General features: G+C 42.9%; 1 protein-coding gene across 1 annotated transcript in view; it reads right to left on the reverse strand.

Moving 5' to 3' along the window:
* Positions 1-27,488, reverse strand: part of CBLB (Cbl proto-oncogene B) — a 306,980-nt gene that overhangs the window by 230,213 nt on the left and 49,279 nt on the right. Inside the window, exon 2 of the mRNA XM_073586244.1 lies at positions 7,687-7,937. Coding sequence (XP_073442345.1) covers positions 7,687-7,937 — 251 coding nt within the window. The remainder of the gene's footprint in view (positions 1-7,686; positions 7,938-27,488) is intronic.

Below are 27,488 nucleotides of genomic sequence, written 5' to 3' on the forward strand. Positions count from 1 at the left end.
CTGTTTCAACTAAATTTAGTGCTGATCATTTTCATGCTTTACAACTTAGATTCTTGAGACTGCTTCCTAAACAGTTGCCCATTATAGCACACGCTTTCTAATCTACTGGACCCTCTGAGAACAGCTCATTTGGGCTGGTGGGGGATGGAGAAATAGCACTGTTGGATGCCAGTTCTAATCAATCGTATTAAAAAAGGGCATACTGAAAGCAGCAAGTTCTTTAAACCCCTCAGGGTGCCTGTTCACGTTCAGGTTTTGATCAGGTTTTTTGATGCCATTTTCTGAAGTTATAACCAAGATGATAAAGTTAGATAATGTATAAAGTAAAGATTCTACTTATCATGCTTTTTTAATCCAGTAGATTTGGCTTTAAAGCACACAATAAAAAAACACCTGAACTTGTATGACTATTTATTACTAGCTTAATAATCCGTGGCATTTCACATTTGCTAGCTTAATGGGAACCGCATGGGCCCCCCAAGCTCTCAATCCACAAAAATGATGTGTCAGTGTTACTGATGTCAAAATACAATCTTGATAATGGTCACTTTTATTGTGCCGCTGATTACATACGATTTTGCCAGGACTAAAGGCCCTTTTACATTTAGCGATGCACCAGCAATCCAACCAGCGATCCGACCTGGTCAGGATCGCTGGTGCATCGCTAAATGATCGCTAGTGAGCTTTCATACAGAAAGATCTCACAGCGATGCAGCAGCGACGCAGCGCACGATACTTACCATTCACACACAGCGATCCTGCGTCCTCCCGCCCGCCTCCACGCGTCGCTGGACGTCACAGCAGGAAGTCTCAGCAGGAAGCGCCCGACGAGAAATGGAGCCGGACATTCTCGCGCGATCAGCGATGGACAGCGGGGGAGCCGGTCGCTGGTAAGTATCACACATAGCGATATCGCTAGCAATATCGCTATAACGTCACAAAACCAGTGACGTTTTAGCGATATTGCTAGCGATATTGCTTAGTGTAAAACCCCCTTAACCCGCTGGGGCATCTATTCCCCTAGACTAATCTGGCCATTGGTCTTGTAATCACACATCCCCTCGGCATGAATGATGTTTAACCCTTTCAACCGCCCAAGGATATTTGCACCTTCATGACCAGGCCACATTTTACAATTCTGACCAGGGTCACTTTATGTTGTAATAACTCTCCAACGCTTCAATGGATCCCGCTGATTCTGAGAATGTTTTTTCGTGACGCATTGTACTTAATGTTAGTGGTAAAATTTCTTCAATATGACTTACATTTATTCATGAAAAAAAGGAAATTTGGCAAAAATTTTGCAATTTTAAAACTTTTTATGCCCTTAAATAAGTGAGTTATATCCCGCAAAATAGTTAATAAATAGCACAATTTTGAAACATACATTTTTTTACATGATTGGCATAACATTGGTCAAGGCGTATCAAAAAATATCCCAAATGAATAAGGTGTGCATGGCAAAGTTGGAAATAACATTGTCAGAAAAAAGGAAAAAAAAGTTACCGGTATACCAGCTAACCATAAAATGTACAGTCTGCTTGGAAACCACGATCCGACCAGTTGCGCGTAATATGAACAAACAAAAAGAGAAAGTTCTAGCTCCTGGTACAAAAATAGTTGTAACATATTTATTCCATCAAGATTAAGATAGTATCCAAAGCAGGATATTCAAAAAGCGACGCGTTTCACACATGACTGTTCTTTGGTAAAGCTTGTTTGAAATGGGGATTTTTTTAATGCCGTTGCACATGTGATAAAATTGATAAGGCAGCTGTATACTTCGGGTTAGTACGATTACAGTAATATCACATTTATAGTTTTTTTAGGTTTTGGCGCTTTTACACAATAAAAACTATTTTATAGAAAAAAGAATTATTTTTGCATCGCTTTATTCTGAGAGCTATAACTTTTTTATTTTCCGCTGATTTAGCTGTATGGCAGCTTGTTTTTTGTGGGACAAGATGACGTTTTCAGCTATACCATTTTCATTTACATTTGTCTTTTTGAACGCATTTTATTCAACATTTTGTTCGGCGGTATGATGATAAAGCATAATGTTTGCCTCGTTTCTTTATGTTGTTCACTTAAGGGGTAAACTGGTGGAACAGTTTTATAAGTTGAGTCGTTACTGATGCAGTGATACCAGATACACGGTATGTATTTTTTATGTTTTACTGGATGGGAGATACATTTCTCCCAGCAGGTTAATGTTTGGCCGGGTTTTTCCCTAAAGACAGGACCTGCGATGATGTCATGGTCACGTGATCAGCCCATATGATGTCTACCTTACTTGTAGGAGGGGTTATGGGCTATGTAATGGAGGTTGGTGTTTGGCACATGGTGAGTGTGTGTCTGGAAGTTACAGGAACTTGGCTGGACTTAGCCTGAACTTGTATACAGGATCCACGTGCTGCAGGACTATAGCAGCAAGACTCAACAACCCTGGGAATGGCACCTGGCGGATGCCGTGGACCTGGCAGCCGCTTAGTTAAGCCCGTCCCATGCAAGGTGTGAGTCTGGGACCAGTGGTTCTCCAAGATGGAGTATATGTATGTTTTTCCTTACTTTCTGTTAACCGGCTGTTTGCAACGTGACATTAAACCACTGAAATTGGCCTTTAAGCCTGTGTGTTGCCTCGCAAGGTCGTGAAGGGAATCTGTCAGATTTTTTCTATGTAATCTGAAGATACATGAGGTAGGGGTTAAAACACAGATTTCAGCAATGCCTCTCTTATCAAGCTCTTGGTTTTATTTTCTTGGAATGTTTGTTTTACCACCAGCAGCTCATCATTGCTGGGACACAGAAACACATGCCTGGTAGTCCGACACGTCCCCTCCTGTGATGAGTAGCTCACTTTCTATAGACCTTGAACACACAGAGCCCAGTGTGGGGGGGGTTAGCTTCCTCACCTCTGTTGGATTGCTAAATCTAAAAACTCTGATGCGTGAGAACGGCTGCACTCAGTAAACTAAATGATACATCGATGGATTCAGTGTCTCGTTGCCCACATTATGCTGCTCTCAGATGAGGTAGCAAAATCCTACTGACAGATTCTCTTTAAGTAACATCTCACATCATAAATTTCCTAAAAAAAATTAAAAAAAAATTTGAATTTATATAATTTTTTTTTAAGGTGATGAAAGCTATATGGAATTTAGGAGCATATCCATGAAATTCTCCCATGATACCAACAATATCCATTATCTGCACTTTTTTCAAACAGACAAGAACTTAAAAATAAGAATGCACTCGATGCAGTTTAAGCATGCAGCTTTCATTTATAATCAGCTGGTTATTCTATGAAAAGATAAGGTTCTGAAGAAACTGCATGGTGTGAGAAATGCGTAGTATTAGATAGCAATTTCAGTACACTTTCAGAACAATAAAGCAGAAGCTGGGAAAAGGCTGATATCACAATGTGCAGACACACAGGCAGACAAACGTGATGCACGTGGCCGAAAGAATACCGAAATCACACACTCTTAAACTTAACATACAGATTGAGACACTGTGATACCTCCCACTAGCAGGGTGCAAGACAGAATACGGTACATTTTTAAATTGATAAAAACAAGTTCTTAAGGGGTTTTCCACCTCTAAATTAAAAAAAACAGCAGACGAAGAGTAACGAAAATTCTCTTCTACGGTTAAGTGTACAATGCATCTGCGAACTCATCCATCAGTCGCTATTCCTGATGTATACAGTAATGTTCCCATAGGGCCGGCGATCATTCACCAGAGGGTGGCCCAAAGTGTGCTCTTTCTGCCTCCGTCTGGCCACTATGCGCCTGCACAACATTTGTTTAAATGTACAGAAAATCTCAGCAGATTGTGTTTTCCTATACAGAGGGCAACTGTAAAGAGAGGTATAGCATGCAGGCATATGCTTCTTTACAATGGTTTCAAATGGTGGACGGATGCCTGGGCATTCATCCTGACAGTGGCCACCTTTGGGTACATTCTTTCTAAATGAATTTGCCCGACGATAGCCAAAAATGTAGTGTGCACCTAGGCTCTTACTGCCTGGGTCACTCACTGGTCCTTTTGCTTACATTTTTGTCACATAGCATCTTGTGAGCAGTTTAAATGTCCATATGACTGGAGCAAGATGTACACAGCCGGTCTCTGTACATCCGGTTCTGTATGGACATGTGACTAGAGAAGTCAATCTCTGACTGCAGTAGTGACATGGTGGTCACTGCTCTGGCCAGTGGATGACTATACAGTTTAGGACAAATCATAGGATTTTAAATCTGGTCATAGACATTAGACAACCAAGTCTCCAACTCCTCCAAAGTAAAGCCCCACCCAGCAGAGTTTTTTAGTGGTTTCTATACGATAACCTAATGTGTATGGGGACATTATGGCAGGGACTAACATTTTACTAATCTGCCAATAATGATGGGTTCAGCTGACAGTCTAATGTGTATGGGGAACCCTAACAGATGATGTCAGGGACTTAAGGATCAAACATGTCCGATAGTACACTGTTGATTTGTTTGTTTTATAAGGCCTGTTTCACACTTCAGATTTTTGGGGTCAGTTAAGATCCGCCAAAAGGGCGGAAAGCGGATCCATTGCTATCTGATGTGAACGGATGCCACCGGACCGTTTTTTTGACGGATCCGATAAATGAAGAATTTTAAAGGAACCGCAGCCCGGGAAGAGGAGAGAGAGAGAGAAGGAGAGAGAGAGAGGGAGAGAGGGAGAGAAGGAGAGGAGAGGGAGAGAGACCTTAAGCAGCGCTGGCTTCTTTTCTTTTTTTGCATGTTGGTTTGTGGCTGACCACCACTTTTGCCGTGCGCGCTGGGTTATGTTCGCCATTTTTTCTGTGTTCACTGTGATGGATCTAGGCTGCTGTGCACACACACAGCAGCCCCGCCCTGCCCCAAGCTTTATTTAATTGTGCACCTGTGTCTGAACCTGCATTGTCCTTCATCTATGTTTGCTGGTCAGGCAATGCGTGGAGGCTAAACCTGATATGTCTGCATTCAGACCTGGTTGGCGTTCATCTGCACTTGCTTTTTCTGGCTTCATGGGAGCGATCCAGAAATGCTCAGGTACGGATTGCACTTAAAGTGGTCTTGCTTTTAATGTATCTAGGAGGCCGTAATGGCACAGTGTTTATTAAAAACGTAGAGTAGGACCCCCCCACATGAGATTGCCTTGGCGCGGCGGGGTGGCTCAATTGAATTGATCAATTTTTTTGCCAAATATCTCATTTTGAATACAGTTAGATATTATGTGCATATGCACTTTATGTTATGCGTTCTGACCTTAAGCAGCGCTGGCTTCTTTTCTTTTTCTTTTTTTGCATGTTTATCATCAGTGTATCGTCAGTATACAGTCCGTGTTTATCAGCAGTGTGTCAACAGTGTACGGTCCGTTTTTATCATCAGTGTATCATCAGTATACGGTCCGTGTTTATCAGCAGTGTATCATCAGTATACGGTCCGTGTTTATCAGCAGTGTATCATCAGTATACGGTCCGTATTTATCATGAGTGTATCATCAGTATATGGTCCGTGTTTATCAGCAGTGTGTCATCAGTATACAGTGCGTGTTTATCATCAGTGTGTCATCAGTATACGGTCCGTATTTATCATCAGTGTATCATCAGTATACAGTCCGTGTTTATCAGCAGTGTATCATCAGTATACAGTCCGTATTTATCATCAGTGTACAGTCCGTGTTTATCATCAGTGTGTCATCAGTATACAGTCCGTGTTTATCATCAGTGTGTCATCAGTATATGGTCCGTGTTTATCAGCAGTGTGTCATCAGTATACAGTCCGTGTTTATCATCAGTGTGTCATCAGTATACGGTCCGTATTTATCATCAGTGTATCATCAGTATACAGTCCGTGTTTATCAGCAGTGTATCATCAGTATACAGTCCGTATTTATCATCAGTGTACAGTCCGTGTTTATCATCAGTGTGTCATCAGTATACAGTCCGTGTTTATCATCAGTGTATCATCAGTATACGGTCCGTGTTTATCAGCAGTGTGTCATCAGTATACAGTCCGTGTTTATCAGCAGTGTGTCATCAGTATTCGGTCCGTGTTTTTCATCAGTTTTTCATCAGTATACAGTCCGTATTTATCATCAGTGTACAGTCCGTGTTTATCATCAGTGTGTCATCAGTATACATTCCGTGTTTATCATCAGTGTATCATCAGTATACGGTCCGTATTTATCATCAGTGTATCATCAGTGTACGGTCCGTGTTTATCATCAGTGTATCATCAGTATACAGTCCGTGTTTATCAGCAGTGTATCATCAGTATACGGTCCGTGTTTAGAATCAGTGTATCATCAGTATACGGTCCGTATTTATCATCAGTGTGTCATCAGTGTACAGTCCGTGTTTATCATCAGTGTATCATCAGTATACAGTCCGTGTTTATCATCAGTGTATCATCAGTGTACGGTCCGTATTTATCATCAGTGTATCGTCAGTATACAGTCCGTGTTTATCAGCAGTGTGTCATCAGTATACAGTCCGTGTTTATCATCAGTGTATCGTCAGTATACAGTCCGTGTTTATCAGCAGTGTGTCATCAGTGTACGGTCCGTGTTTATCAGCAGTGTGTCATCGTTGTACATTCCGTGTATCCGTTTTCATCATCAGTATATCATCAGTGTATGGTCCATATTTATCATCAGTGTGTCATCAGTATACGGTCCGTGTTTATTATCAGTGTATATCAGTATACAGTCCGTGTTTATCATCAGTGTATCATCAGTATACAGTCCGTGTCTATCATCAGTGTATCATCAGTATACGGTCCGTGTTTATCATCAGTGTGTCATCAGTGTACGGTCCGTGTTTATCAGCAGTGTATCATCGTTGTACATTCCGTGTATCCGTTTTCATCATCAGTGTATCATCAGTATACGGTCCGTATTTATCATCAGTGTGTCATCAGTATACGGTCCTTGTTTATCAGCAGTGTATCATCGTTGTACATTCCGTGTATCCGTTTTTATCATCAGTATATTATCAGTGTATCATCAGTATACGGTCCGCATTTATCATCAGTGTATCATCAGTATACGGTCCGTGTTTATCAGCAGTGTGTCATCGTTGTACATTCGGTGTGTCTGTTTTTACCATCTGTGTATTATTAGTGCTTTCCACGGATGGATAAATAAATTACAGAGCTTCTCCTATACTTTGCAATTTTAAATTCAAACAGCATACGGCTGGCACTTGGACCCCTGGACTTGTGTTGGCACTTCTTATCCGTGATACCGGAAAAAAACAGACATGTCTTCATGAATTTTGCACGGACATATGGTTTGTGAAAATACACGGACATATAAATAGCGCCATAGATTATAATGGGAAGATGTTGTATCCATGAATAAAACGGACAGAAAATGTATGTGAAACACAGACATGTGAATGAGGCATTAGTGTGTTTTTTAAAATCTAAAAATGCGTGCATGAAGCTAGTCTATCACTTTTATGGCACACATCACATTTCTTGCTGATCTGACGTAGAAGCTCTATATACAAAGTAGAACGACTACATAAATGCATTGCATGGTTGTGTCATGCCAGCTTACAATGCGTGCCATACTTCTTTACTAACCAATGACTAGCCTGCGTACACAAAGTAATCAGTTTCTAATCCATAACCATAAAACAAGTTAAAAGGGTAGCAAAGGAGTTACCTCTCCTGGGATTGCTCCTCATACATTCTCTCTTTTCCTTCCTTGAAGAGGCGAATTGCACGCTTTGACTTTTTCATTAGGCTGTCAATGTAGATCTTAAAATATTCATTTTCACTGAGCTGCATAAGTTTCTGGTTGTCATCATACTTGCTCAAGATAAGTCTCAAATGTTGATATGTGTCAGGTAAAATATCAAGTATGTAGGGAGGGCTGTTCTTCAGCTGAAGCTTCGGACTTTGGCATAATCTTACCTAAAAAAAAAATATATATATATATAAATTAAACATTGGAACAATTAGATTAAACATAACTAAAGAAATAGAAAACAAGCAAATACAATAAAATATATATTCAAATGTGACCCTTCTTTACCTTACAGTGGGGAAAAAAAGTATTTAGTCAGCCACCAATTGTGCAAGTTCTCCCACTGAAAAAGATGAGAGAGGCCTGTAATTGACATCATAGGTAGCCCACAACTATGAGAGTCAAAGTGAGAAAACAAATCCAGAAAATCAACTTGTCTGATTTGGCAAGATTTATTTTGCAAATTATGGTGGAAAATAATTATTTGGTCACCTAAAAACATGCAAGATTTCTGGCTCTCACAGACCTGTAACTTCTTTAAGAGGCTCCTCTGTCCTCCACTCATTACCTGTAATAATGGCACCTGTTTGAATTTGTTATCAGTATAAAAGACACCTGTCCACAACCTCAAACAGTCACACTAAAACTCCACTATGGTGAGACCAAAGAGCTGTCGAAGGCCAGAAATAAAATTGTAGCCCTGCACCAGGCAGAGAAGACTCAATCTGCAATAGGCAAGCAACTTGGTGTGATAAAATCACCGGTGGGAGCAATAATAAGAAAATGGAAGACATACAAGACCATTGATAATCTCCCTCGATCTGGGGCTCCACGCAAGATCTCACCCTATGGGGTCAAAATGATTACAAGAACGTTGAGCAAAAATCCCAGAACCACACGGGGGGGACCTAGTCAATGACCTGCATAGAGCTGGGACCACCGTAACAAAGGCTACCATCAGTAACACATTACGCCACCAGGGACTCAGATCCTGCAGTGTCAGACGGGTCCCCCTTGCTTAAGCCAGTATATGTCCGGGCCGTCTGAAGTTTGCTAGAGAGCATTTGGATTATCCAGAAGAGTATTGGGAGAATGTCATATGGTCTGATGAAACCAAAGTAGAACTGTTTGGTAGAAACAAAACTCGCTGTGTTTGGAGGAGACAGAATGCAGAGTTGTAACCAAAGAACACCATACCTACTGTGAAGCATGTGGGTGGCAACGGTCTGATGAAACCAAAGTATACCTGTTTGGCAGAAACAAAACTCTCTGTTATGATTGGGTCACCGAGGAGGAGAGCAAGCCCAAGCTAAGCCACAGAAAACCAGAGAGGTTGGTAACTAAGCGGATTGCAGACCCCTGATCCTATCCACACAACTAGCAATAGCCGTGGAGCGATGATCCTAGACGCCTCGGCACAGCCGGAAAGCTAACTAAGCCTAAAGCAAGAAAGGGGAAATCTAAACTGCCCCAGAGCAGACCCCAAAGGAATAGATAGCCCCCAAACATATATTGTCAGTGAGACAAGAAGAAAACACAAACGCAGATAGGAAAATAGACTGAGTAAACGATGGGGCCCACACTGACTAGACAGGACAGGAACGGAAAGACACTGTCTGCAATCACGCAAAAAAACCCTGCAAAAAAGTCCAACACGTCTGATGCAAAAAATACTTAAGTCGCACGACTTCGCCCACTATATCAGCACTCTGGTATATTCTGAAAGCAGAGCAAAAAGAGGCCAATCTAATAAGGGACAAAAACAAACTGGCACAAGTAGTAACATATGGATGGTGATTCAGCACAGCCCCAGCCGGCGCTGGCTGACCCACAAAAAAATGAAATAGACAAAACCAGATCAAATGTAAACAGAATAGCAAATGAACACTTAGCTGAACATGCAGGGACTGAGCTGGAAACCTCAGGAGGCAGGAAGAAAATCACCAGCAGGGATAGAGGGAGTCGGCTGTCTTAAATCCCAGTCTGAAACCCCAGATCTCCAATCGTCGTCCTCATCATCAGGTGGCAAGCCTTTGCAATCAGATCAGCTCCATTACCTCCAGTAACCACCAGAGGAAGCCCAGAAAGAGAACTTGCAACCCCTCTGTCAATTTGACCAGCTCCACTACCTTCAGTAGTAACCAGAGGTAGGCCAGAAAGCGAATTCACAACATAGCTGTGTATGGAGGATACAGAATGTTGAGTTGCATCCAAAGAACACCATACCTACTGTGAAGCATGGGGGTGGCAACATCATGCTTTGGGGCTATTTCTCTGCAAGGGGATCAGGACAACTTATCCGTGTACATGAAAGAATGAATGGGGCCATGTATCATGAGATTTTGAGTGCAAACCTCCTTCCATCAGCAAGGGCATTGAAGATGAAACGTGGATGGGTCTTTCAGCATGATAATGATCCCAAGCACACCGCCAGGGCAACAAAGGACTGGCTTCATAAGAGGCATATGAAGGTCCTGGAGTGGCCTAGCCAGTCTCCAGATCTCAACCCCATAGGGATTTGAAAGTCTGTGTTGCCCAGCAAAAGGCCCAAAACATCACTGCTCTAGAGGAGATCTGCATGAAGGAAAGGGCCAACATACCACCAACAGTGTGTGCCAACCTTGTGAAGACTTACAGAAAACGACTGGCCTCTGTCATTGCCAACAAAGGGTATATAACAAAATATTGAGATGAACTTTTGTTAATGACCAAATACTTATTTTCCACCATAATTTGCAAATAAATCTTGCCAAATCAGACAAGGTGATTTTCTGGATTTGTTTTCTCATTTTGACTCTCATAGTTGTGGTCTACCTATGATGTCAATTACAGGCTTCTCTCATCTTTTTAAGTGGAAGAACTTGCACAATTGGTAGCTGAATAAATATTTTTTCCCCACTGTACTTGTCTTTATTCCCGAAGCTTCTACTCGTGAATGTCATGTTATGATCTGGAGTCAGCGACAACTCGCAGCCACTTCCCTCTCCTCAACTCCCACTCCCTGTTCTGGCCAATCAGAGTTGTCATGCCCGATCCCATGCATGCCTCTCCTCTTAATACTAGTACATTCTAGAATATACCCGTCATGATCTGGTCTCTCCTTTCCCGGTCTAGTTATGTCTGGGGTTAACCCTCCCTGTCTCGTTCCCGGCTCGGGTCTGCTATATCTCTGTACTGCAACCTGTGTGCAGTGCCAGTTATAATACTTGCCTTTGGGTTGTAGCTGGCTCTGGTGAGTACCTGATCTGTCCTGCTGACTTCATCTGACTCTACCCGTGTCTGTTGTCTGCCTTCCTTTTCTGACTTGTCCCCTTGCATCTGATATTCCATTGCGGACCTTTGGACCGTGTTCAGACTACCCGCTTGTTATTGCCCCTTTGCTTATCCGCTGTTTCTCTAGAATTCTGATCCTGGCATGTGACCTGACTTGCGACTTTGGAGTTTCCCTTTGTACTGTGTGACCCTCTGTAATCTGCTCAACTCGCTGACTATTCTGCTGCCACTTAGTGACCGCTTCGCTGTATTACTGCGGTCCTGCTTCATTGCAGGTTATCCAGCTCACTCTCCACTTTGCTTCCATCTAGTGAAGCTTGGGTTACTCTGCATTAACCCTCCGTAATACAGCGTGACAATACCTGGCAACAGCTGAGACATCATGTCACTGACTCTTGCTGTAATGTTCACATCAGACCTCAATTGCTCCAGGTGGCCTTCAAAGTCAGTCGGTCATATTAGTTTTCATATGTTGTACAGGGTGCCCAAAAGGCACAGGCCCCATAGGCCTGTGCCTAATATGCCTAATTGGTTCTGCCTTCATGTAAATGTAAAAAAGTTTGTGAGTTGAAATCAAGCTGACAGAATCTCTTTAAATCTGACATGCACTGTGAGCAAAAGGTCTTATAATGTTAGGAACAGCGGAACGCACTAAATAAAAATAATAATAAAGTGCGTTCGCTGCTCGGGGTCCACCGTGCAGTAGGTGATATAACCACTGCTAAGTGGTGGTAGGAGCAATATGGCGGTAATGCGCACAGGGTTAAACGTCACCCAGGTGCGCAGAGCAATCTCTGTTAAGTCACAGAGATGCCTAAAAAACACAAATACACAGACTGAGCCTGTTGAGGTCACTGTACTCAGTAAAAATACACACACGGTATCAGGTCACAGGAGTAGACAAGGCGGCGACACTACGTCCGTCTAGACCTACCGTGTGTGCGGTGTCGCAGCTGCGGACGCTAAGGAGAGCTGCTACTGCAGCGCGGCGTGGACACTGCCGCTAAACGACAAAGCTATGACGCAAGCGCAATGTCGGACGCTAGCAGCTGTGGATGTTGCAGCAGAGGAGCGCTGGCGCCGATTCTAACTCAGTCCCTAACCACATACGTAATATCAGAGGGAAGGGGTTTTATAATGAGTCATTCATCAGAATCATACATCCATCCTCATACACACAGCAGTAAGTCTTTTATAGCAGCCGGGACCTTCCGCAAGCCTCCAGATCTCTGAGATAGACCAATGAGATCTGGAGCGGGACCTGAGCACATGACTCCCGATCTCCAATGGGAGATCGTCCCATGAGCATGCTCAGTAGGAGGACAGAAGGACTTAGCCTCAGGAGAGATTTGCTGCAAGGCAATCTCCTCTGCAGTAGATAAACAGCAGGAGACTGCAGAATGTGAGGGTCTGGATCCCTGCGGAGTAAACGCAGAAATCCCACGCCTAACATTATATAGACAGGTGTGTGCCTTTACAAGTCAAGTCCTATCAGTTTAATTAAACACAGCTGAACTTCAATGAAGGAGTAGAACCATCTCAAGGAGGATCACAAGGAAATGGACAGCATGTGACTTAAATATGAGCGTCCGAGCAAAGGGTCTGAATACATTTGACCATTTTCTTTTTTAATAAATTTGCAAAAATGTCTACATTTCTGTTTTTTTCAGTCAAGATGGGGTGCAGAGTGTACATTAATGAGAAAAAAATGAAGTTTTTTTTTAATTTACCAAATGCCTGAAATGAAGCAAACAGTGAAAAATTTAAAGGAGTCCCACTGTATGTAAAAAAAAATATATATTCAGTGGATAAATCAGCTTTGTAACTAGGCTGACCAATAGATGATTAGGTCTAGGTAACACAGCTTATCATTACTATTTGATATTGGAATTTTTACAGGTGTATTATGAGTCATACAAAGGAAATACACGGCACTCTGCCCTATTGTTTGAAATGGTGGGCAGGTAGGATACGAAGACTTAATTCTGAACATGAAAAAGGCCCGGCACACTAAAATAACATGTCAAATAAGAATGGATGTTTTATTGGCTCTGCAGTCCAAATACAATTAGGTCCATATATATTTGGACAGAGACAACATTTTTCTAATTTTGGTTCTAGACATTACCACAATGAATTTTAAACAAAACAATTCAGATGCAGTTGAAGTTCAGACTTTCAGCTTTCATTTGAGGGTATCCACATTCAAATTGGATGAAGAGTTTAGGAGTTTCAGCTCCTTAACATGTGCCACCCTGTTTTTAAAGGGACCAAAAGTAATTGCACAGATGAAATAATTGTAAATAAAATGTTCATTTCTAGTACTTGGTTGAAAACCCTTTGTTGGCAATGACTGCCTGAAGTCTTGAACTCATGGACATCACCAGACGCTGTGTTTCCTCCTTTTTGATGCTCTGCCAGGCCTTCACTGCAGTGGTTTTCAGTTGCTGTTTGTTTGTGGGCCTTTCTGGCTGAAGTTTAGTCTTTAACAAGTGAAATGCATGCTCAATTGGGTTGAGATCAGGTGACTGACTTGGCCATTCAAGAATATTCCACTTCTTTGCTTTAATAAACTCCTGGGTTGCTTTGGCTTTATGTTTTGGGTCATTGGTCGTCGTTTCATACTACAGATGGACAATCAGTTTGGCTGCATTTGGCTGGATCTGAGCACACAGTATGGCTCTGAATACCTCAGAATTCATTCGGCTGCTTCTGTCCTGTGGCACATCATCAATATAAACCAGGAGGTTAGCGTGCACTCTAGTCCAATAACGAGGTGCAGGTGTAATGGACCAATATGTCCTATTACCAATAATAATCTAATTCACCGCACACTCAAAGGGGTTTCATGCAAATAAGTGTCCATTTTATTATGTACAAAATATGTGGGAGCCAAACAAGAATATATAGCATAAAGTAGAAGCGATATAAATACGACGTTTCGGCTCAGCCTGAGCCTTTATCACTGTAAATAAAAAGAAATACATCAGAAAACATACAAAAAAAGAGGAAAGAAAGAAATATAACACCATAAAAAATCAAGATTATCCCAATATATCACAGTGATAAAAACATACACATATCAACATATATACATTATGATGGTACATGGAGAACATGGAAATGCAAATATGAAAAGAAGCCTAGTAAACTAGCACCATACTGAGTTGAATGGGAGAGAAGGGATTACCTGAATCCAGAGTCGGATATTTGCATAAGGTGCATAGGGAAGAATAGAACTCCCAAGAAAATAGCCCAAGAAAGGTGGCTGAAAGGAATTGTCAAAATCATGGTTAGTCGATTCATATGTGCAGCTATCCTATTGTCCTAGTAATAAAAAGTTCTGTTGCAGGTCATCTGTATACAGTGTATAAAGGGGATATTTCACATCAATAAACACTAGCGACCCAGTGCCACTGGCAGCCATGCATGCCCAAGCCATCACACTGCCTCCGCCGTGTTTTACAGATCATGTGGCATGCTTTGTATCATGAGCTGTACCACGCCTTCGCCATACTTTTCTCTTTCCATCATTCTGGTAGAGGTTGATCTTGGTTTGATCTGTCCAAAGAATGTTCTTCCAGAACTGTGCTGGCTTTTTTAGATGTTTTTTTAGCCTAGTCCAGTCTAGCCTTTTTATTCTTGATGCTTATGAGTGGCTTGCACCGTGCAGTGAACCCTCTGTATTTACTTTCATGCAGTCTTCTCTTTATGGTAGATTTGGATATTGATACCCCTACCTCCTGGAGAGTGTTGTTCACTTGGTTGGCTGTTGTGAAGGGGTTTCTCTTCACCATGGAGATTATTCTGCGATCATCCACCACAGTTGTCTTCCATGGGCGCCCAGGTCTTTTTGTATTGATGAGTTCACCAGTGCTTTCTTTCTTTCTCAGGATGTACCAAACTGTAGATTTTGCCACTCCTAATGTTGTAGCAATTTCTCGGATGGGTTTTTTCTGTTTTTGCAGCTTAAGGAGGGCTTGTTTCACCTGCATGGAGAGCTCCTTTGACCGCATGTTTCCTTCACAGCAAAACCTTCCAAATGCAAGCACCACACCTCAAATCAACTCCAGGCCTTTTATCTGCTTAATTGAGAATGACACAATGAAGGGATTGCCCACACCTGTCCATGAAATAGCCTTGGAGTCAATTGTCCAATTACTTTTGGTCCCTTTAAAAACAGGGTTGCACAAGTTAAGGAGCTGAAACTCCTAAACCCTTCATCCAATTTGAATGTGGATACCCTCAAATGAAAGCTGAAAGTCTGAACTTCAACTGCATCTGAATTGTTTTGTTTAAAATTCATTGTGGTAATGTCTAGAACCAAAATTAGAAAAATGTCTCAGTTCAAATATATATGGACCTAAGTGTATGTGACGTTTCGGTCAATCGGACCTCCTTCAGACAAACAGATCGCACTGGTAGAGATCGAGAAGTCATCTAGTTGGAAAGGAGTCTCTCATAGCTATTGATGAAGTGCCCACACTGTGATGAAGGTCTGATTGAAACATGACGTACTTAAAGATTACAGAACCAATAATGCATCCATTCTTATTTGACACATTATTTTGGTGTGCCAGGTTTTTTAGACATGGTGAATAATAGTCCACATAAATATTTTATGGCTTTGTGGGGCCCTAAATATGGTCATACATAGAAAAGCAGCCCTCCCATTGATAACTTACGGCCGAGGTACGGGACCATTGCACATAACTTATTGAAAGAAAGTGTGTTCACATGTGTGTTACTAGTTCTGCTTTATAATAGGAACAAATGTAATGGACGTGCCGGACGCTTGGCGCTGAAGACATACCCAACGGGCTATCACAGGGTCCATCTGGTATTTTTGCTCAGATCTGTGACAGAGGCCCTAAATGACGCCAAACTGAAGAATAAACAAACCCACATGCCGTACTTTTTACATATTTAGTGCCTAATGAAGCTGCTTCTCGGGTCTTTTAAGGCCATGTTCACACGTTCAGTATTTGGTCAGTAAATTACCTCAGTATTTGTAAGCCAAAACCAGGAGTGGAACAATCAGAGGAAAAGCATAATAGAAACACATCACCACTTCTGGATTTATCACCCACTCCTGGTTCTGGCTTACAAATAATGAGGTAAAAAACTCACCAAATACTGAACATGTGCAAGTGGCCTTAAAATTAAATTGGCGATACAAGGATGTGCCAGACTATTAAGGTATGTTAACACATTGCATTTGTGCCTTCCTTTCTGGGCAGCGTTTTACTGTGCCAGCAAAGTGAATGAGATTTCTGAAGTTTCATGCACACACTGCTTACATTTTCTTTGCTGCAGTTTTATATCTGCAGCGTGTCTTTCAGCGTTTTTTCAGCGTTCTTTACCCCTTAGGCTATGTGCACACGTTGCAGATTAGCCTGCAGAATATTCTGCATCTCTTGGCAGAAAACGCAGGGAAAAACGCTTGCGTTTTTCATGTGGAATTGATGCGCATTTGGATGAGTTTTTGCTGTGCGGATTTGTTGAGAGAGGAAAAAAAAAAAAAGAAAGAAAGAAAAACAGAAAGAAAGAATCTGCGCGGATTTTTCCGCAACATGTACTCAGCAATTATTCATTTTCCATAGACTAACATTGCCTGTGCACTATACTGTGAATTTGATGCAAATCAGCGTGTAAAAAACGCTGCGGATCCGCATCAAAATCTGCAACGTGTGCACGTAGCCTTACAAATGAAGGGGGGAAAAAGCATAAAAGACGCAAACAAAACATGCGTTTTTTATGCAGCGTTTTTCTGAACGTGCGCACATACCCCTAATGGCATGAAGCATACTAACGTAATGGGGAACCCGCAGCCAAAAATAAAAACATGATGTACATACATAAATGGAAACATTATATTCTCATTTTGAGTCAATTCAGTACCAGTCACAGTTCTGAAATACATCAGCACTTCAATATATACATCAAAGGTAAAATAATATATTGAGGAAGTATATTTTGTCTCATGTCACATGGAAAGTCTCATGTATCTGACTGACAGCACATACATACAAGCCATATTATTTTCCAGAAATTATACATTTTAGAAATCTGTTATATATCAAGTTGCCCACAACTGGGTAAAAGGGAATTTTGCATGTTATTCAGTGAAATAAAAGTGCTAGCTGCCACTTAGGGTATGATTGCAATTAAATGAAGATCACTTAATCAAGTAAAATATCAGATTAAGTCTAGTACATCACAGTTCTCGTCATTTTATCAGTTTAGATATTCTGAGAGTATTAATTCAATGTGCGGTGAAAAAAAAATGCCAAAGTCTACACATTGGAGCTTTTCTTATGATACTAATACACATTGGATTTGGCACGATATGGCGGTTATATGATTTGTTGAAAAACACATGAACCAATAATTGGCTTATATGAAAGTCTGCATACATATTCTCTAGGATCAGTAAGTACAGTCACTTTTCTGACTGATAGTTCAGGTCATTAAGCAGTCATGCTGAGATTTGGCCATAAATATATGTCTTAATTACATGGGTTCAAATAATATTCAAATAATAATGCATTTTAATCAATCATTATACCAAAAATTACCTCAAATTATACCGCGACAAGAAAACAAATAATTAAATTGAGGCGAGTGGGCGGGGAGATGCTTCAGTGTAGAAATCTTCAGTCAGACAGCTCCAGAGTCAAAAAGCAGAGGTTTAAATAGATGCCCGTTTCCCGCCTAAACTGACAACTGCCAATCAATGTCCTGTTACCAAAATCTGCCTTATCACATGACATACTGAAGAATCATCTAGAAGGTTGTTACCACTGACTAAAAAAACCTTATGCAAAAGTGGGGGGATGAAAAAGGAACTGATGAATGGAGTGTGCCACTTTATTAAAAATTAATAACATTAAATTTAATGAAGGCAAAATGATCCCAAGTGCCCCCTTTGAGGATATATTATGGGGGCTCACATTGGTGTGATACTGGCATAGTGCTGTAAGTACTCCCAGATGAAGCATTTCTAGGCCAGTCTATAACAGAACATAGCCCTAGAGCAACGCAATGAGTTGATTTGGGATTATCATCTATTGGTAGGAAAAAAACTAACCTTCCATTTGTCACAGTCTATATGATAAAAAAAGCATTTTCTATACGAGTCTCAGGAGGGATCTTTTTTCCACATACAATTGAGCACACCGGTCACAGGCTGAGGCAAGTAAAAAGCCACTTCTCAAAATGGAGAGGATTAAGACGGGCCAGACATTTACTACAAATCGATATATACAGTATTTATACAGTACAGACCAAAAGTTTGGACACACCTTCCCATTCAAAGAGTTTTCGCTATTTTCATGACTATGAAAATTGTAGATTCACTCTGAAGGCATCAAAACTATGAATTAACACATGTGGAATTATATAATTAACAAAAAAGTGTGAAACAACTGAAAATATGTCTTATATTCTAGGCTCTTCAAAGAAGCCACCTTTTGCTTTGATTACTGCTTTGCACACTCTTGGCATTCTCTTGATGGTAGAGGTAGTCACTGGAAATAGTCGTCCAACAGTCTTGAAGGAGTTCCCAGAGATGCTTAGCACTTGTTGGCCCTTTTGCCTTCACTCTGCGGTCCAGCTCACCCCAAACCATCTCGATTGGGTTCAGGTCTGGTGACTGTGGAGGCCAGGTCATCTGGCGTAGAACCCCATCACTCTCCTTGTTACACCTGGCCCCCATCCTGGCGCTGCATCCAGGCCTGCCACTGCTCTCCATTCTGGGCACTCACCTCGAGCCTCTCATGCTGCTGCTCAGCGTTCTGTCCTTCCTCCGGCCTCCTCCTCCTGGCGTCCTGTGAGGAGATCTGTAGCTAAGGCTATTAGGGCACGCCCGCCCGCTCTCTAGCCTTCTTAAAGGGGCCGCGTGCATTATTCAAAAAATGCAATTAAACAATGGCAGCGCACTGGCTGTTATTTCTGGCCTCTCTTCCATAGGGAGAGCGCCGGAGCAACAAGTATCTATCATTGCTACATCCGGTTCTCATGTTAACCTGTCTGCGCTGCATCTGTAGTCTCTGTGCATTGTCTAATGCTCTCTGTTTCCACAGCATATCAGTATCCTGTGTTACCTGGTTACATCAGCAACCATCTGGGCCTAAGCCATCCCGTTCCGCCTACAGCCATCCGAGTCCAAGGACTGTGTGAAGGTCACTGGAACCGACTCCTTACCAAATAACCGGATCCAGGACCCAGCTCATTACGGACTCTGCTGTAACTGTTGTTATCCCTTTTGGTCCCGCTGGGACAGCTGCCACGTGTTCAGGGTCTAAGTGGAGGTAGCACCTGTGTCCTCCGGGTATCCATTCTGGCCCTGTACCCGGAGCTCACTAGTCACGCCCCCTTCGGAGCCCCCCGGACCGTGGTCCCGAGGTTCCACTTAAAAAATAAAAACGAATGTGAACTTCACAATCTCGGCCTCCGCTCCATTCGTTACACCTTCTTGGTCAAATAGCCCTTACACAGCCTGGAGGTGCGTTTGGGGTCATTGTCCTGTTGAAAAATAAATGATGGTCCAACTAAACGCAAACCGGATGGAATAGCATGCCGCTGCAAGATGCTGTGGTAGCCATGCTGGTTCAGTATGCCTTCAATTTTGAATAAATCCCCAACAGTGTCACCAGCAAAGCACCTCCACACCATCACACCTCCTCCTCCATGCTTCACGGTGGAAACCAGGCATGTAGAGTCCTTCCGTTCACCTTTTCTGCGTCGCACAAAGACACGGTGGTTGGAACCAAAGATCTCAAATTTGGACTCATCAGACCAAAGCACAGATTTCCACTGGTCTAATGTCCATTCCTTGTATTCTTTAACCCAAACAAGTCTCTTCTGCTTGTGGCCTGTCCTTAGCAGTGGCTCCCTAGCAGCTATTTTACCATGAAGGCCTGCTGCACAAAGTCTCCTCTTAACAGTTGTTGTAGAGATGTGTCTGCTGCTAGAACTCCGTGTGGCATTGACCTGGTCTCTAATCTGAGCTGCTGTTAACCTGTGATTTCTAAGGCTGGGGACTCGGAATAACTTATCCTCCGCAGCAAAGGTGACTCTTGGTCTTCCTTTCCTGGGGCGGTCTTTATGTGAGCCAGTTTCTTTGTAGCGCTTGATGGTTTTTGCCACTGAACTTGGGAACACTTTCAAAGTTTTCCCAATTTTTCAGACTGACTGACCTTCATTTCTTAAAGTAATGATAGCCACTTGTTTTTCTTTACTTAGCTGCTTTTTTCTTGCCATAATACAAATTCTAACAGTCTATTCAGTAGGACTATCAGCTGTGTATCCACCAGACTTCTGCACAACACAACTGATGGTCCCAACCCCATTTATAAGGCAAGAAATCCCACTTATTAAACCTGACAGGGCACACCTGTGAAGTGAAAACCATTTCCGGTGACTACCTCTTGAAGCTCATCAAGAGAATGCCAAGAGTGTGCAAAGCAGTAATCAAAGCAAAAGGTGGCTACTTTGAAGAACCTAGAATATAAGACATAGGCCGGGATCACACACAGTGAGATACGGCCGAGTCTCGCAGGTTAAAACCAAGCTCTGGTGCCGGCACTCCGGAGCGGAGCATGCAGCCGCACAGCAATACATGGAGCTGCACGCTCCGCTCCGGAGTGAAGGTGCCAGAGCTTGGTTTTAACCTGCGAGACTCGGCCGTATCTCGCTGTAGTGTGACTCCGGCCATACAGTATTTTCAGTTGTTTCACACTTTTTTGTTAATTATATAATTCCACATGTGGTAATTCATAGTTTTGATGCCTTCAGAGTGAATCTACAATTTTCATAGTCAAGAAAATAAAGAAAACTCTTTGAATGAGAAGGTGTGTCCAAACTTTTGGTCTGTACTGTAGCTTAATAAAGAACCCAGGAAAGAATAAAATGTATTCACTGATGCTCCCAATCCACCTGCTGTACAGAGACTTGCTCAAGAGAAAAGGGCTAAGCTGCAGTCCTGGGCACAGACGGGTGGCCGGGAGTCATTCATCCCTTTATAAGATAGACTGTAAGCTTGCGAGCAGGGCCCTCATTCCTCTTGGTATTTGTTATGATCTATGTGATTATTGTTATGCTGTAATGTCTATTGTCTGTATAAATCCCCTCTGAAATGTAAAGTGCTGCGGAATATGTCGGCGCTATAGAAACAACATTTATTATTTATTATTATTATAAGATGAGAATAAACCTTTATAAGGGCTGCCCTGTTTAGTAAAACCATTTACATTTACTCAACTGGGCGTTTTCAGTGATGGAGACTGGAAAGGTCACTGTGAATGGTCCGCAGCAATGCCCACAATCGACAGCAAGCTGCAAAGCACCGTATTCTGACAGCAGGCTAGGCATATTATGCTAAATATCCATCGCCCCCTCCCCCCGCTAAACAGTAAAAGGTAGAGACTCTAAATCGCAATATACACTCTAGGGGCCATTCATTAAGGTGCTTTCAAACACCTTAAGGGGGAACTCTGGGGAGATAAAACATTTTTGGACTGTCCTTGCCCTCAAACTATAGAGATGAGATGCCCAGTGCACTTTTAATATCGTTAGAACACTTGTAATTCCGCGTGACAGGAGCTGCTCCTCACTGCTCCCCTCTCCCGTCTGGGACATTTCGTCACACACCAGTGTACAGCTCCCACCTGTAACAGCCATCTTGCGATGAGGGGGCGTGGCCATGCCCTGTTCTCTGCAGAGATACCGCTATTATCAAGAGACCGGCTGATAGTAACAGCAGGAGCTGCACAATGATGTAATGTCCCATTAGCATTGAGGAGCAGCTCCTGTCACATCAGCCCCCTAATAATGTCACCCTGTTTGCAGTCCGAGTTGAGGGTGCATAGCCAGTAAGTAGCAGCAAGCCGATGATATTGTCTCATTCACTGCCGGGCTACTAGCAGAGAACAGGCCATGCCTCCTCAACTCTGACTGCAGACAGGGAGACATTATCAAGGGGCTGCAGCAACTAGAAGCAGGGTGTGGGGGATCAGGCCATGTCCCCCGCATCTTGGACTGCAGACAAGGAGACATTATCAGGGGTCTGCAGCTACTAGAATCAGGGTATGGGGGCAGGCCATGCCCTCGACACATCCCTTCACCTTGGACTGCAGACAGGGAGACATTATCAGTGGGCTGCATCTACTAGAAGCAGGGTGTAGGGGAGCAGGCCATGCCACACTCCCTCACCTCGGACTGCAGATAGGGAGAAATTATCAGGGGGCTGTAGCTGCTAGAAGCAGGGTGTTTTTTTTTGGGGGGGGGTCAAGCCATGCCTCCACCATGCCCCCTCACCTTGGACTGCAGACACGGAGACATTTTCAGGGGGCTGGTGTGACAGCAGCTTCCAATTTCCTGATTTTTACAAGATTTTAGATTGTACCTGTGTAATTTTTGCCCATTGATCCAAAAGAGCATTTGTGAGGTCAGACATTGATTTTGGAAGAGAAGGCCTGGCTAACATTCAATCGGATTGAGAGTCAGTAACAGGAGTGCACAATCCTTCAATCCGAGGGCCACGTTGTCATGTTGTCTGACTCTCAAGGGATGAAATAAAACTTATAGAAGAATTACGGTACCATCTGAGACATTTCCACTACGTAAGGCTACTTTCACACTTGCTTTTTTTTGCAGCGCGTTTTTCCCGGAAAAAAACGCATGGAAAAAACGCATACAAACGCATACAAATGCTGTGTTTTTTTCAAGCATTTTTATGCGCATGCATGAAAAAAATGCAGCGTTTTTATGCGTTTGTATGCGTTTTTACCGCGTTTGCATTTTTTCCAACATTAGTTGGCCCCTCACACTAACCCAAACCATGACTTTACTAACCCTAACCCTTAACCAAACCATACCATAACCCTTAACCAAACCATACTAACCCCAACCCTTAACCAAACCCTACTAACCCTAACCCAAACCCTAACCCTAACCCCTAACTAACCCTAAACCCTAACCCTTAACCAAACCATACTAACCCTAACCCAAACCCTAACCCTAAACCCCCTTAACTAACCCTAACTCTAACCCAAACCCCTAATTTCCATTGTCTAACCAATGGTCAACAAAAAAACGCATGCGCAAAAAACCGCATATATGAGCATGCCAATGGGCACATATGCGCACCCATAGACTTATAATGGTTGTCTTGCTGTAAAAAAACGGATTGCGCGCGCATGCGTTTTTTTGAGGCAAGTCGGATGCCCAAAAAATGCAACAGGATGCATTTTGTGCGCCCGAGCGCACACTACAAAAAAACGCATGCGCGTAAAAACGCATACAAACCCATGTGTATGCGCACATAAGCGCATCCCATGCAAAATATAGGAAAAAAAAGCGCATGCGTTTTTTAGCACTAAAATACAGCGCAAAAAAACGCAAGTGTGAAACCAGCCTAACATCATTACATGTCATAAATACATGATAGGTAGCAGACCGTAAAGTGGACCCTGCACAAATGTGAATAATAGGGGTTCCCTTCACCTCCAGTTAGCATTTGCGGAGTTGGAAGGCTAAAATTGTAAACTTAAACTACAATAGTAAACTCACCCAACCATGCCTTTATGGACCTTGCTTTGTGCACTGGGGCACAGTCATACAGGAAAAGAAAAGGACCTTCCCCAAACTGTTCCCACTAAGTTGGAAGAATCGAATAGTCTAAAATGTCTTGTTATCTTATCTATCAGGATCCTGTCAGCGCCGGCGGACTGCCGCGGCTGAATAGGGTAACTCACTCAGACTACGGGAGGACCCGGGGTCCAATACTGCAGGGAAACAGGGAAAGTTCAAACAACAGGACCTGCGACACTGAAAGTAGTTAGCAGTACAAGGACCTACGATCATGTGCCCACGGGGGGCGTGGCTTAGCGTCCTGCTGCAGGAGAGGGCTGTAGGGTTCTATTACAGGAATCCTTGAGTAAAGGCTAGGGAAACTCAGGTCAGACAAACGGGGGTCATACACGGAGAGGGCGGCACGGTACTAGAGGGACAAGCAGAGAATAGTCAAAATGTAAGCAATGAATCATACACAGAGATAGCAACGCAGTACAAGGGGGGCAGTCAGAGAGTAGTCAGGTCCAAGGCAAAAAAGAGTCATACATGGAGACAGCAGAGCAGTACAAAAGGAACAGGCAGAACTCGTAACAAGGACAGAACCGGATAAAAACCAAGCAAGCATAAAGTATCACAGTCATAAAGCACACTAGGGTCACACACTCGGCCAAGGGTCTGAGTATAAGCGACAAGGAGTGAGCCCACAATGAGGCTATAAAAAGCCTCCCAGAATCTCAGAGTGAGGATGTCCAGATTAGCCTCTGAGCTACCTGATCACACAAACTCAGCAGATCATGACACTATCATGAAGCATTCAGATTCTCAGTCCTTAAAACTAAAGTCAACCCCTGAAAAAATAACACACAGCATTATCCCTCCAACACCAAGATTTGCAATACAGTCACATGGGTAATGTTTTCCTGGCATTCACCAAAGACAGACTCCACACCAGACTGCCAAATAGTATGATTTACCTCTCCACACATTTTCACTGCTCCCAAGTCCAGTGACGGTGACCTGCTTTAGACCACTCCATCCAACCCATGGCATGGTGCTTGGTGATATAAGTGCCAGGGAGGCTAGTCCTGATCTGGCACACCCCAATAAGTTTGCCAAGTTGGCAGATGAGGGGGGGTGTCAGTACAGGGGTAGCACTGCTGCAGCAAGGCATGTCCTCTGAAAGCCGGAAGAGTGTCTGCTCCAGTAAGGGGGTAAATAAGAGAGCAGGGCAGGCCAGACAGGTGCTGGTAGTGGGGGACTCAATTATTCGGGGAACAGATAGGGCAATCTGTCACAAAGACAGTGATCGTCGAACAGTGTGCTGCCTACATGGCGCTCGACTCCTACACATCGCTGATCGGGTTGACAGATTATTGGGAGGGACTGCTGAGGATCCAGCGGTCATGGTGCACATTGGCACAAATGACAAAGTTAGAGGTAGGTGGAAGGTCCTTAAAGATGATTTCAGGGAATTAGGCTGCAAGCTTAAAGCAAGGACCTCCAAGGTGTATTTCTCTGAAATACTGCCTGCACCACGTGCCACACCAGAGCGGCAACGGGAGATTAGGGAGGTTAATAAGCAGCTCAAGAATTTGTGTAGGAAGGAGAGGTTTGGGTTCCTGGAGAACTGGGCTGACTTCTCAGTTGGCTACAGGTTCTACGCTAGGGACGGGCTGCACCTCAGTGGGAAGGGTACAGCTGTGCTTTGGGAGAAAATGGCTAGAAGGTTGGAGGAGTGTTTAAACTAGGGATTGGGGGAGGAGGGTATTCAGTTTATAAGAGGGGATGACAGTGCAGAAAGTAACCTGGGCACAAATAAAGAAATTGGGGATGGCGTGGGAGGTGGGTTTAGAACAGTTAAGATTTTAGGGAAGAATAGAGGTAATAAGAGATACATAAAGTGAATTGCTGTACGTGGACTCGGTAAGGAATTTTTTTCACCAATGTGGAGCTTAGTGTTTGCCGCATGCTTTTTTTGCCATTTTTAATGTTTTTAAGAATTTTTGCTGTTTGCTGTGTTTAATAAAATTTGTATTATATATGCTATGTCCTATTCAGGGTGCTCATGGCCTATTTCTTTCTCTCCTTTTTGTCAAACATATGTACTATTTAGGTCTAGGTTGGATCCCCTTAATTATCCTTTCGGTGGTGCCCCCATTTCTTTGTTTCTCATTTCTGTTTTTTTTCACCCACTCCTGGTTTTGACTTACTAGTGTAAAATACTGACCAAATACTGAACGTGTGAATGTGGCCTTAATGTGAGAGGATTTTTGGAGCTCTGCAGAATATGGAGTCAGCCGAGGATTGGTAACGTCTGCACCAGCACTCGGCGACTCCTCTCTGTCGGAACACCACACAAGACATGCTGATTTGGAGATGATCTGACCCAGTCAAAGACGCTCAGCACGCTTGCCCATTTTTCTGCTTCAAACTCATCAAGTTCAAAACTGACTGTACCTTTGCTGCCTCATATATCCAACCTCCTGACAGGTTCCGTTGTAAAGAGAAAATCAATGTTAATCAGTGGTTTTAATGTCTGTCTGATCGGTGTACATGCGGTATAATCATTTACAAATGTAATAAGACAGTCCTAAAAGAGTAGCCAAGTGGATTATTTAGTTGTTAAAAACACAGCTCACTCCATCTTCTAGATTAACCATTTCCTGCATTACCTGAATTCTGCAGCACTTTTCATGGCCGCTGGATGTGATCTATACATGATTTTTAGGCAGCAATTCCTTCAGGAAAACAATAGGATATTAATATGGGTCAACGGGAGACGTAAACTCATGGAAGAGCTCATGAAACGGACCCCAGTAGGACTAGCCATACAGTGGAGAATCCAGGGGGTTAGAAGGTCAGAGACGGGCATGTTCTGCAGCAGCAAACGAGCAAGGATCTGCAGAAGATCACCACGTCTTTAGCAGTAAAATACAGGTAACCTTGGATTGATGCAAATCAAGAAAATAGTGGTTATACGGTCAGGGAAATAATGCTCATGTGAATTTTACGACGCTCCATCCTGTGTTGTACAGTCGAATAGCCGTGAGTCATGCAGCCGCAGGGACTAGAACATATTATTCAAGCACGCCCAAGATACTCGGTTAGCACACGAGCGTGCTCGGAAAACACCTTATTCATCCGTTCTGTGAAAAGGTCTCTTGTATTTGTCAGGTATAGGGACAATAAGATGGAAATGAATGGGATGTTATAGATTCAGGAGATTTTTTTCCACTTATTTGAGATCTGGCATGTGAAGATTTCAACCCTAGACGGGATTAATTACCAGGTCACCATTCCATCATGAAATGCACTCTTCTGGAGCAGACAGATATAATGTGCACGTTGACTGGCTGTGGTTCAGCTTGTCTGCTCGGAGGCTTAAACTGCTCGCGCTGTACATGTTCTGACAAACAACAAAATGTTGACTCAAGACGGATCAAAAGCCCTGGAGCCCCCACGAGAACGCAGCGACTACAAGAGCAGGAGAGTCCCTATCCGCACCGCTCGTGTAATCATTTAACAACTGTACAACAAAACCGGACACATATTAAAGGCTGTTTATCTGGAATAAGCAGATGTAAGCGCCGGCTGACTGCTACACAGTGTTAGGAAAATCACTGCGAAACGTAAGAAATATGAAAATACGTCAAGCAAAATTGACGTTTATCAACGACGACTGGTGTAATATTGGATACGATTATGAAATGCAGAATGAATGCTGTAGCCAAAACCACAATAAACGCTGTGAGATATAAGATTTCCATACACTTAAAAGGACTTTGGTGGCTTCGATAGGACATGCAAGATTTTATCATAACCCATCTTTTTATACTCAAAAGGTGATAAGCCACCACCAGGGGTATCTT

Source organism: Dendrobates tinctorius, unplaced genomic scaffold (genome assembly GCF_039654945.1).
Source record: "Dendrobates tinctorius isolate UK_male_01 unplaced genomic scaffold, ASM3965494v1 ptg000091l, whole genome shotgun sequence".
Taxonomy (NCBI): domain Eukaryota; kingdom Metazoa; phylum Chordata; class Amphibia; order Anura; family Dendrobatidae; genus Dendrobates; species Dendrobates tinctorius.